The 12609-nt window shown below is 51.7% G+C and overlaps 1 protein-coding gene across 1 annotated transcript; it reads left to right on the top strand.

Annotated features, from left to right (window-relative positions):
* The first annotated feature begins 8582 nt into the window (after positions 1 to 8582).
* On the top strand, positions 8583 to 10616 carry MBOAT4 (membrane bound O-acyltransferase domain containing 4). The gene is made up of 3 exons (XM_026082122.1): positions 8583 to 8701; positions 9237 to 9452; positions 9704 to 10616. Exons 1-3 carry the CDS (start codon positions 8583 to 8585, stop codon positions 10614 to 10616), a joined length of 1248 nt encoding a protein of 415 aa, XP_025937907.1.
* The last annotated feature ends 1993 nt before the right edge of the window (positions 10617 to 12609 follow it).

Here is a 12609-nt window from a genome sequence, read left to right on the forward strand (position 1 = left end):
CTCTGCCTGACCTGTGCATCAGGCACACTTCCCCTGCTGCTGCCGGTGCGTGGGAATAAGGGCGCTCTGAACCAAATCGCTGCTAGCAGCTTTCTACGACACTAATGTTCAGTCGTTCTTGGGGTGGAGGAAGTGGTGAGTGACTGCGGTGGGTTAGTGCCTGCTGCAARTGACAGAGGCGCTCATCTGCAGACCTCMCCTGTCACCTGGAGACGATTGCTGCTTGCTGGGGGCTTGGATCCACAGTGCTGTGGAGAGACTGCCACAGCTTGTCCACCCCTCGGACGATTACCCCTGCTGCTCTTCCAAGTGAGCACCAAAGATACTGCCGTGGCAACCTGGAAAGTACCAAAGCCAGTAGGAGCCCCRTGTTCACAGGCGCTGATCCTCAGGGGGGACTTGAACCACCCTCATAACTGCTGGAGGGACAACACAGCAGGGCACAAGCAAACCAGCAGGTTCCTGGAGAGCATCAGTGACAACTTCCAGCTACGGGTGATATGATAGAGGAGTCCTCAAGAAGACGACATGCTCTGCTGGACCTCGTACCTTCGAGCAAGCAAGGGCCAGCTGGGGATATAAAGGTTGGGGGCAGCCTTGGCTGCAGTGACCATGAGGTGGTGGGGTTCAGGACCCTGAGAGCAGCGCAAGAAGGAGGATTACAACCCCGGACTTCAGGAAAGCAACTGTGGCCTCTTCGGGGACTTGCTTGAAAGAAGCSCAGGGGATAGGGGCCTAGTGGGAAGAGGGGTCCTAGAAAGCTGGTCCATATTCAAGGATCACCTCCTCCAAGGCCAAGAACAGTCCATCCCAATAAYCGGGAAGGCAAGCAAAGATGGCAGGAGACCTGCATGGACGAACAAGGAGCCCCTGGACAAACTCTGGGCACTGGGCAGCAGGTCCAGGGTGGCCTCACGGGGGCTCCCCAAATCCTGGTACCCCCCCAGCTTTGGCTTTGTGCCCACCCAAGATCCCTCCTTCCACGTTTTTGTGCCCCCCTCCCAGATCCCTCTGCTTGGTTTTTTGTGCCTCCTAGATCTCTCCATTTCTCTTTTGGGAGCTCCCGTGCTGCCTCTGAGGGCAGGTTTTGTGCCCCCTCTCCCCAATGCCCCCATCTGGCTTTCTTTACCCCCCAGATCCCTTCATTCACCATTTTCTGTCCCTCCTGGTCCCCATTTGGCCCCAAGGTGGCTTTGGGGGCCTGAGCACTCTGCTCCCAGAGGATTCCCCACCTTGTGGGGGGCAGAGGGATGGGGGGGCAGGTAAATAGCCCATGAGGTTGGCTTCTTTCCAGCCCGACCCCTCTTGCGTGACTCACCCAGCTCCTCGCTTTGGGACAGGCCCCTCTGCAACCATGATGGGATCACAGACAACCCCCACACYACAGCTTTTCTCTCCCAAGTAGGCAGAAGCAGAGAGGCTGGGGGGGGGGGGGCAGGAAGAGGACTCAAACCTACCTCGGTGCCACCAGATTGGGTTGGATAAAGGCAAAATCAGTGGGGCAGGGGAGGCCCCAAACCCCAGGTCAAGGGGCAGGAGGAGCCCAGGCTCTCCCCTCCCCAATTCCMACCCAAATCACAGCATGACAAAAGGGTGGAAGGGACCTCTGGAGATCTGCTAGGCCAACCCCCCTGCTGAAGCAGGGTCACCTGGAGCACGTTGTCCAGCACCATGTCCAGACCACCTCTGAAGATCTCCAAGGATGGAGACCCCACAACCTCTCYGGGCAACCAGCAGGGATGGAGCTCCAGCACAAAGCAGAGCAGCACCTGCACCAGCAGCCCCCTGGGAAGAGCCTTTAAATAAGCTCCCAGGCACTAATTGGCTTAATTAGGAACCTGGGGCAGGGGTAGGAGGTTGATGTTACTAGTCCTGACTGGGGAGGGAGGCTGGATTAGCTAGAGGAAATTGGGTGTGGGAAGGGGGTGGCTCCTTAAGTGAGCTTTACAAGGGAGATCAGCACTTGGACCTTGAGACCATCTGTGAGAGGAAATGGAGGCTGGGAAACCCTTTGCYTCAATGGCACCTAACAAAAGAGATGCTCCCTCTTTGCTCTCAAACCAGCTCCAGGACAGGGCTTGWCCCCAGAGGCTTGTGCAGCCAGAGGGTCTGTATGGACCTGATGTGTTGGAGGCTGCCTATGAGCCAAGCCTCTGATGCAGTTTCAGCACAGCACCTTCTCTGTGAYGGCTTTACGCCTTGATTTGCCTTTCACGGCCAGAGTTGGACCTCATGCCACCACTGCTAGGCGAGGTTTCACTTGTCGCTAGTACCCAGAGAAGCTGATCTGACATTGTTGGAGGACTGCACAGTGAGCAGTACAGTGCACACGTCTSTCTCCACCTTTGATCTTTGACCACATTTTTCAGTATCAAAAAGTACTCACTGGAGCACACATGTCCTCTTTCCCCCTTGCCTCAGCACAWCACTCTGAAAGTGGCTGTGGCATTAACTAACACCACCAGCATCRCTTTGGCTTCCCTCCCTGAATTCCTTGATTTTTACACGGTAATCCCGCTGCTTTGTCCGAAGGGCTCTCCGTGCAAACTCAACATGGAGCAGGTGTCCTGGGGAACTTTCTAACACGCCCACTGAAGAGCGGAGCAAAACACCAAGCCGCAGCACATCCGTTTAAAAGTGCTCATTTAGTGAAGGCTGACACTGAAAATCGGGCTATTTCTCCAAAATCCCACCTGAGGGCAGCACAGCACCACCAAAGAGGCAGAGCTGCTCAGAACGGGAATTGTCTCTTCAGCAAATACGTCCCCATGACACATCTCACAAATGCCCTTTTACTGAGTAACACATACACCGTTTGGTCACATCCAAAACATACCAACTATCGCGGACTGCCATCACGCCTATTTGTTGCTAAGTCATTTTATTTCAGCCTCACCCAATGAACACCACTGCACAAGGGAATTGCAAAGCGCCATCATCCACAAACTGTTACCATTGCTCCATACCCGTGCGTATATTAACCAAAGGACCTGCTCTTTGAGATGGACTTGATGAGACAAACAGAGCTAGGTCCTAGCAARTATTTCTAGCTTTGGTCAGGCTCCRGGTCTGGTTATCTGCAGCTTCTTCTCCTCGCCTCCAGATAAATTCAGCAGACTGAACTTGCAAGCCTCCATAGTTTCWCCTTCTAAAACAATCTGAAAGTTTCATGAACGAGTGATGGATAGTATAGCCAAAAGCAACAAACTCTATGTCTTTCTTCTTTTAAGCCACTTGTCTTCCTTACACRGCTCATGAAGACAACAGGTACATAGGCATTTTATGGCATCTCCTAACACTTTATCAACTGCAGGTCCCATGGTAAACTGAATGAACTTCARTGACTCAAAAGATATCCCTCTGCTTTTGAGCCAAGCTTTGATCTATCCAGTATTCTCGAAGTCAGAGAAACTGTGTGAGGGTTTAAATCCCAAGGTGAAAGGGGTCCCATCTGGGTAGACGATACCAGTGCGCCCCTCCAACTATTCCAGCAGTGCTGGGTACCCCGTAATCGATACTTGGATGTGCTCAAGAGGAGTTAAAAAGGTTGTTGCTGGAAAGAGCACACACTAAATGAGAGGAGCCCCTCTGTGCTCTGCTGTACCTGTATTCATGTCATTCAAGCAAGCAGCGAGCCAGAAAACTGAATGGCTTAGTAACTCTTTTAACTGTTGTTTTTTGTTGTTGACATTATTCCCAGTATCATTTGTCATATAAATTTAAAAGGTGGCAGCAAAATACTAAAAATGAAAAAGCTGCAGAAACACGCTGGTGGCAAATGGCTAACTGAAGACAGCAGTTTGACTGAAGGCTTCAAACAAGTTTTGTCCTGTGGCAAGCAGTTCAAATGCTATAAATTTCTGGGTGACATCTGGCAATGCAAGAGTTGAAAGAAAGGAAAAAAAAAAAAAAGAAAGAAAGAAAATGGAAACTACAAGCGATATGTCCTGGTAAAAAGGTGCAGGAAAATACAAGCAAGACTTACCACCTATCTTACCATACTATTTTTCAAAGATTTCTTTTAAATGCTTTGCAGCCATCTGGCACTGAAGCCCAGTTAGTCGTACACTACACTGTACAAAATCAGCAACAAGACTGGACTGATGTGCTCGTAGAAGGCACCACCATGCTTATCGCATTCCCAGAAAACTCAAACACTGAAGCCACCCCTGTACTGAACTGGAGCAGAGAGAAACATCTCGCATGAGCTGCCAAATTGGCTTAGTACTCAGGACCATGACTTTGAACTTTGGCGTTATGGTTAATTTGAAACTAAATGGAATGTCCTTGTAGTCTTGCTTAGGTTTGTGTGTGTGCCTGTGTTGTTCGCAGCAAGCAGATCAGACGCCTGCACCGTTTCACAAGCTATTCTGCTTGAATAGGAGGATGAAGGGACATTTTTGGTGATGCTTCCTGCAGACATCAGTGTAAATGCGTTCAGTGCACTTTGAGGAGTGCGTAAACACAAGCTTGTTTGGAACCATGCACTCCAACAAGAAGGAAGAGATAAGCGTCTCCCACTGCCCAGATTGCACTTTTTGTGTTCCCTGTAGTAATAGGCAGAAACAGCAATGTTCACACAAAATGTGCAGCAGAAGGATTTGGACTGCAAGGACCTGATTTCTATGCAGAACATCTCTTAGTTCACATTGGTTGCTGAGTTTAAAGGTCATTTGTTCTGCAGGCCTTCATTCTCCAAATCTACGCTTATAAATCAACACTGTGATTTCCGTTGTGAAGCTGGGGAAAGAAAGCCCACCTCAATGTAAACTGAAAATCAAAGTGTGCTTTCACCAAAAAATGATCAGAAGGGCTGTGTCACAGTCCAAAGCCAAAAAGTTGCCAAGAATGCGAGCAGAATGCATACTGCAGACATGATGTGTACTGCAAACACAATGCCAAGACTGTCTGCCCCGGTGGAGATTTCAGCGACTCTGCTCCGTGAAACAGCCTTCCACTTGCCTGGTTCCCTTTCCAGAATCAAACTTCTGGGCTAAGTTACTTGGAGGAGATCCTCTTCCATTGCAGTGCTGAACCATTATTCCACAGGGATCCCCAAGATCCTTCTCATTGTGCCAAATATCCCTAGGATCATCACCTTCGCCTTGGGTCTCTGTCTCATGAGCAGCTCTTGTTTTTTTTCCCTTCTGTGTTCAAGCACACCTCACCAGGGAACATGGTGGATCTGAAGGGAGAAATTTTCAAGGCAAAAATTAGTCACCATTTCGCAAAGTCTATTTATCTAAGGCATAGGAAACACCACATTCACAGTTTCAGCCTACCTTTATGCAGAAGACTAACTGTCAACAGATCCCTCATCACCAGCAGGGACTCTGGATCAACTCCCCTCCATTTCCACTTGCAGAAGGTGTGGGGCTATTGCTTAGCAGTCAAGCCCAGCTCAGCATTAAGGCCAGGCTGTTTGTTCAGCGAGGGAGGCCGTTTAATGAGGCCGGCCATTCAGGAAGACGGGCTTTACCCAAACCAAAGCCAAGCTTTTGAATTCTATCTCATTTCCCTAACTCCCACCTAAGTCCCTGTTGATGTTCCATTGACTAGATGTCCCTGGAAGGTCTAGAGCCAGCCAAGAGCACTCACTAGCCAGTGGGACCTAGCTCAAAGCTACCTTACCATATGGCACATATGACCTTCTCAGACCTCGACGAGACCTCCAGAGACCCTCCACTACTGGGATGAAACAACCAGCCTTTTATCCAGGGGGGAAAAAGGCCATCGACAAAAGTAGCAATGTGCCATTTACAGCCAGCGAATCAGTCATGGCAACAAGTAGCACAGAGCTAGTGGGGGGCTGGCACTCGAGAGCAAAAGAAGGATTTTTACGTTTTTGTGTTTTAATAAACCATTATGCTTATTTGTTAATTCCTTTTTTTATTTAGGTACTTTCATGTCCTGCTCATCCCAGCTGAATTTAAGTCCCAAGGTTTCTGATGGATTCCGCCTTATAATACCACAGGGAGGCAGAAAATACCATCCCTCTTGGTAGATAGGAATTGCCAGGTAAATTGAGTGGCTTTCCCAAGGTCACAAAGTCTGAGACAGGAGCTCAGTCCAAGCATCCTGGACCCTATTTTAATGAGTTTGCTTCCTTCCTATTTATGTGCTTTTCTCTAGAGAAAAGACAAACCCTACCAGTCTGACTTTTTCTTTAAAATGCCTTTTTTTTTTTGCTTTTGATTTACGTCCTTCACTTCGCAATGCGTCCTGCAGCAAATTAGTGCAGGCTGCATTACAATAGGCAAGCAAAACTGTTCCCAGAACAGTACTATATTCCACCAAGAAAGCAACTATCAAGCCTCCGGACACTAGTCCAAGGCTGTACCACATCTGAGTTGCATCTGTTCCAAGTTTGTGCCCAGCGTTTGCCTTGACGGTGCTCATCCCTCTCTTCTCGCCTGCTGCATTTCCAAGCAATTCATCCTTCAGAAAGGAACAGGGTTGTTTCTTGTGTAGTACATAGTAATGAAGCAATTAAAGCTCTCTCTCATGCTTCCCTGTGGCTCATACGCACACTACAAGACCACGTTTCCACAGCCTAGCATCTGTTGGTATAAAATGAGAGGACTGCGCAGTGTGTCACAACATTTCCAGTGCTACTGGGGAAAGTCACTTCTGCCTCCTGAAAAGCAAGGGCATTTTTGCAGAACCATAGCACTGAGTTGCTTGAATAGCTACTGCAAAGGTCTTGAAAAATATTTGCTCAGCAAAGTCAATGCTGGCCTCCATGGACCTGGCAGGGTGAATCCTGTGAAACCAGGCTGCTGCTGCATGCCACGCATGCCAAAATTGGCATGGAAGAAGCTTTTCTCCAGCGTTATCGCATACACACTGCAAACACCTAACAACCTGTTCTTAAAACACACCCTGCACAAATACGGCAAAACAAAGAGCCAGTTTCTCTGCAGCATTTGCTGCAAGTCATTTTTTTTTCCCATGGGGTTTTGGTCCCACAGATGCCAGCAGTGTAGGTGAAACTCCAAGGGATTCAGAAATCAAAGGCGTAACCAACATTTTACATCACTTTTTAAAAATGCTCCATACTGACCGTGTCCAATATGGGAACCCAGAGATAGCCAAGGCAAAAGAGTAATTCAGAAACAGCTCAGGATGCCCCAACTCATCTTCCGATTTTAAGTGCAGACTTTGCAAAATTGAATCCTTTGCTCTCTAGGTGGAGCAGTTTTCTTGCATATTTGAGACAGTCTTGGGGGTTCAGCTTTAAATGAAAATAAAGCAACTGCTCAAATACTAGAATTTCCACCAGTCCAAATGTATTAAAACAGAGTCACTTAATCTTGTGAAAAACTTATTGATTTTAATAAGCTGTTAGAGAGTAGAGACGTTCAGAAATGTCAGACTTCATCTATTTTTAAAATTAAGATTTCTTTCATGATGATCAAAAGACTAAATATTTTGAAGCATTCATCTCAGGAAGGGGAAAACCTTTTTTCTTCTACCCCTCCAACATGTTATTTTTTTCCTCCAGAGGGAAATGTCATAGTATTTCTCTTTGCAATGACACTGAACTTACCTTTTCATATGCCTAAAATAAAGCAGATATCAACCAAGTTTTAATAAAAAGCTATGTTTCCATTTCTTTTGACTTTTCTGGGTTTTCTAACTACATCCCCCCCCCAACCAAAAAAAAAAAAAAAAAGTGAAGTCTTGCAGGCTGATTTTCTTGGGTTTTCTGCCAGTTTAGCATGAAATACTGTGGCTGACATCAGGGGAGCAATAGTAACTCACTCCAGATCACCCCAGAGATCAGTTTTCAAATCACTTTTCACATCTGGTCAAAAAGAGGAGCTTTTGCCTTCCCAGACTGCATTTATTTTCTTGAATGAATGTGTGGTTTAAAGAGTTTATCAGCAACAACTAACTTCTACCGTGACACGTAGCCCAGTGATTCCGGTTTTTTTGTGCTTCTTTATTTTCTTGAAGAAAAACTGTTTGGGAAGAATAGAACTATTTCTGGTAAATGAAAAAGCCCTGTGGCCTGGTCTGAGTACTGGGGCCCCATTGCGGAGCAGCAGGGCCCGTCTTCTCCTCTCTGCGACCAGGGGTGTAAATGCCAGGAGGTCTCCACAGCCACCCCATGACAAGCAGGGCAAGAGCTGGGAGAAGGCCGCAGCTCCTGAGGGTGAAGCGCTGAGCTGAGAGGAAGGACCAAGCCTGATAAATCCCTGGATGTGACTGGGGATTTGCTCTGAAATGCACCCCAGCCTGATGCACGTGGCAACCCAAAGAGTTGGTTGCTCTTATCTTGGCGGCTCGCTCTCACTCCAGGGCAATGGCTCAAGCGTCTGGCAGAGCAAACACCAAGCCTAAATTTTTTCCACCCGCACACAAACCTTGGGACAGAGGTGCTTCAAGGAGTCAGCGCTGACGAACGCAAACACTGTGCTCCTCTTCCTGCAGATACCTCCGTTTCCTTGGCCCCGCTCCTTTTTTTTTTTTTTTGCAGTTTGTGGTGTGGTCACACCACATATAAAGAGGAGCCAGAGCAGCCCGCGGCTCGGTCCTTTCTCCAGGCGTCGGAGGCCATCAGAGAAGCAAGTGGCTCGATGCGCTGGGCAAACCTGCTTGTCCTTTGCCCCGTGGCCTCGTACCAGCTGGCGGCTTTCCCCTTCGCTGCTCTCTTCCACCACCTCAGTGCTTCGGGGCGCCTCTCTCCGACTGCCCGGTATGTGGTCATTGCCCCCCCGCGGCTGAGCTGACCGCTGACAGCTTCCAGGGGCTCTCCCAGCCGGAGGCGCAGCAGGGCGCGTGACATCGAGACCTGACTGACACGGCTAGGGGCATTTGTAATGTCTCAAATGTGAGCTGTCCCTCATCCCCTCTCTACGGTGGGGTTGGTTTGGGGTAGTTAAGGCCAAAACAGCCTTGTCCGACACTCTTGTGTTGTCAAAGAGGGGTTTAGGGGTGCATCAGCATGAGTGCATGGGCAGGAGAATGGGGACTGCTTCGGGCATGACTAGCATGGGGAGCAGGGAAGCAGGGAGCAGGGCCAGCAACACCCGTCCCAGTCCCCCCCCCATTGCCACGTGCAGCCACGACGGCCCCAATGGCCTCTTGGCCCCATGGAAGGCTAAGGGACAAACTGCAGGGGTACCAGGGAGGCTGCTGGCCCTGGGTGAAGCCCCACCGTCAACGCAGAGCAGGAGTTTCAAGCCTCATTTCTCCTAACGGCCAGCCACAGGGCATCCCTTCCCTTCCAGGTACATCTCCCTGCTTGCTGGAGGATGCCTCCTTGCCGGCCAAGCCATGGGCAGCTACGCTGTGCTGCTCCTCATCCCCATGGCCGGCTCCGTGCTCATCCTCCTCTCTGCCAGCCCAGCGCATGTCCACACCTGGGCCTTCAGCCTCCAGATGTCCTGGCAGACGCTCTGCCATCTGGGTCTGAGGAGCCAGGAGCTGGACCCACAGGATGTCAGGTAACCCCCTCCTGCTCTGCCTCTCTCCTGCTCCCCCTCGGAGAGCCTGGAGCCCTCCCAGGCATTTCAGGAGGGCGGAGAGCCCCTGAGCCAAGCGAGCTTGCTGTTCCCCAGCAGCTGGCCTCCCCTCGCCACCTCGCCTGTGCACGGTGGGGATGTGGGAGGTACGTCCTCCACGTACAGCCTTGCTGCTGTGCCTGCAATGCTCCCTTCAAAAGACTCCCGGCAGCTCCTGGGTACTTTCCTTCCAGGTCTGCCGTCATCCTCTCTGCCGTCATGCTGCTGACCCAGAAAGTCACATCTCTGGCGCTGGACGTTCATGAAGGGACCGTGACACTCCAGCCCAGCCAGGGGCTTTTGCAGCGAGCATTGCCTCTCTGTAGCTACTTGCTCTTTTTTCCGGCCCTCCTAGGAGGTCCCCTGTGCTCCTTCAGGAGGTTTCGGGCACAGATAGAGTTCCCGGGCACTTCCCACTGCCCGCTGGGGGCTGCTGGCCGGAGATGCCTCTGTGCACTGGCTCTGCAGGTGCTGCGCACACAACTGGAAGGTCAGCTGGCCACCATGCAGGGCTGCGCTGGCCTCAGCTGTGTGCACAGCATGTGGACACAAGCCCTGCTCTTCAAGCTGGCCTACTATTCGCACTGGATGCTGGATGAGGCCCTCCTCGAGGCAGCAGGCTTTGGGCCGGAGGCAGGTCAAGGCGACCTTTCGGGCAGCGACCTGTGGGTGCTGGAGACCACCAACCGCGTGGCTGTCTTTGCTCGAACCTGGAACAAGAGCACGTCCCGCTGGCTGAGGAGACTCATCTTCCAGCGTTGCCCTGCCCAGCCGCTCCTCGCCACCTTTGCCTTCTCCGCCTGGTGGCACGGCCTCCAACCTGGACAGGTCTTTGGTTTCCTATGCTGGGCCATCATGGTGGAGGCCGACTACCGCATCCATCCCTTCCTCCGTTCACGGGCTGCATCACGTGGTGCAAAGCTCCTCTACCATGGTGCAACCTGGCTCTGCACCCAGCTCATCGTCTCCTACATCCTGGTGGCCGTAGAGTCCGAGAGCTTCTCCGAACTCCACCTGCTCTGGACTTCCTCCAACAGCATCCTTCCCCTCTCTTACAGCCTTGCATTGCTGCTGCTGCTGCTCACCAAGAAACCAAAGCAGAATTGACCACATCCTCAGCTACCTTGTGCTGCCAGCTGGGGAATGTCCCCACACACATGAGCACACAAGGCAAGAAGGCTATTTGTCAAGCAGCCTCATATAACAGCAGCTCACAGACAGGGAGGGAATGGGAGAACCGGGGTGGCTTTGGCTCCTGCGATATCCCCCCAGCTTCGAGGGATGCTCTCAGGCAGGGCAGGAGAGGTCGCAGGACCACCGAGCAGAAGAGCTCCCAGCAGCACTGACTACCCTGTATTTGCCTTGGGGCTTTGGGCCTCGGCCTCACCCCAGGTAAGAAAGCAACACTCCCCTACCAAACTCATCTGTGCTATAAATGCACCGGTCAACAACTCTGTCCAGCTCCTGGGGACCTGACTTCCATGGGGATGGGAGGTGGGTGCAGGGAGCCATGGCCTGCCAGCTTTCTTGCACGCAAAGGCCGCCAGGAGCCTGGGCACAGGGAAAGGGGCTGGCAGTCTGTCTGGGGGCAGCAGGAGACAAGAAGCAGCCCCTTCCCCACTCAGCAGTACCACCGGGATAGACGGGTCTGTGATGTTCAGCCTGCAATTGCCCCTTGGCCCCTTCCCCGCGGCGTGCGGACCCTGAGCTATGGCCCCCAGTTAGCGCTCTCCTGCAATCCCCCAGGCTGGTGACATGCCAGGTCCCCAGGGCACTTCCCCTCTGCTTTACTGGGGACAAAGATGCTCTCTCCCCTCCACCATCCTTGCAGAGGATCCTGGCCACGGGGGTGCCAAGGATGCCAGCTAGGCACAGCAGGGCTACCACCTAGGGGCGGCCCAGCCTGCCCAAGACGACACCTGCATCAGGGCCGGTGGTTGTCACTAAGCTGAAACCTAGCATGCCAAATGGATCTGAACATGCGTTATTTATGTGGGCCAGCTGGACGTTTGGCCACTTCTTAGGTCCTGCTGAGTGCCCAGCCCAAGCCTTGCAAGCCACTTGCCTCAAATAAACTATATCTCCCTGTGGCCAGCACAGCTGACATTAAGTTTGTTTTTGTCACGGCTCCATCTCTCTCTGCAACCTTTGGTGCTGTCCTGCAGAGCTGCCTCCAACTTGCGCCCCACATTCATGCTTACAAATCCAGTCATTTCTTCATCCTATCTATGCAAAACAGGCCGGGCTCCTTCAGGCAGGTTTTCCAGCTGTTTAATCACTCCCACAGTCCATGTGAGACCACGTGCAGCAGGCCAGGGCCAGGCTTTCAACAGCAACGTGTCCAAGATGCTCCATGGAGCAGTGTTCACGAGCCAGAAGGCTCCTGAGTCATGCCTATGTTGGAGGGGAGCGGACACAAGAGTCAGATGCGAGAAAGCCAACATATAAAAAAAAAATCGCTGCCGACCACAGCTGGAGCCATCCTGCATTCTTTCAGCAGGCAGGGACGTGCAAAGCTTTCTCCCTGCAGGGATCGGGGGGAAATCCATCACAAATGGGTGCCCAGCCAAGGAACCGTTCCCTCCCATCAGCAGCAATTGCAGCCAAACAGATAACGATCCAGGTGAGAGGCCTGGAAAAGATTCACACAAAGTGTCAAAAAAAAAAAAGGGGGGGGGATTTAAAATTCCTCCAAGATATCACGCTGGTTCTGGAGGTGAATCAAGGCTAGAGGAGAGTACTCATGCATTTCTCCCCGTTTTGAGCTGGAAGAGGGTAGATGAGCCTGAGTGAAGCTGCCTGCTGCTGGGCTCTCTCAAGGTGCCCTGATCCTGCCCCTGTTCCGCAGGCAGCAGAATTGGGCCCAGGAGCAGGACAGCTCTGCTCTGCCTCACGTTGGGGGTGGAAGAGGGCAAAAGCAGCCCGACACCCTTCCGAGGGCCGGGGAAAGCAGAGCAGTCTGGCCCCGACTTTCTCCCCGGGGCCTCGGAGGCGAATTGGGGACTTTCCATTTCATTAACTTTACAAGGGGTAATTCCCAGCACGCGGCATCATCCCTGTGAACGGCCCCAGCCCAGCCCAGCCCTCTCTTCTCGATCAG

This window comes from Apteryx rowi, unplaced genomic scaffold (assembly GCF_003343035.1).
Source record: "Apteryx rowi isolate R43461 unplaced genomic scaffold, aptRow1 scaffold_567, whole genome shotgun sequence".
NCBI classification, from domain to species: domain Eukaryota; kingdom Metazoa; phylum Chordata; class Aves; order Apterygiformes; family Apterygidae; genus Apteryx; species Apteryx rowi.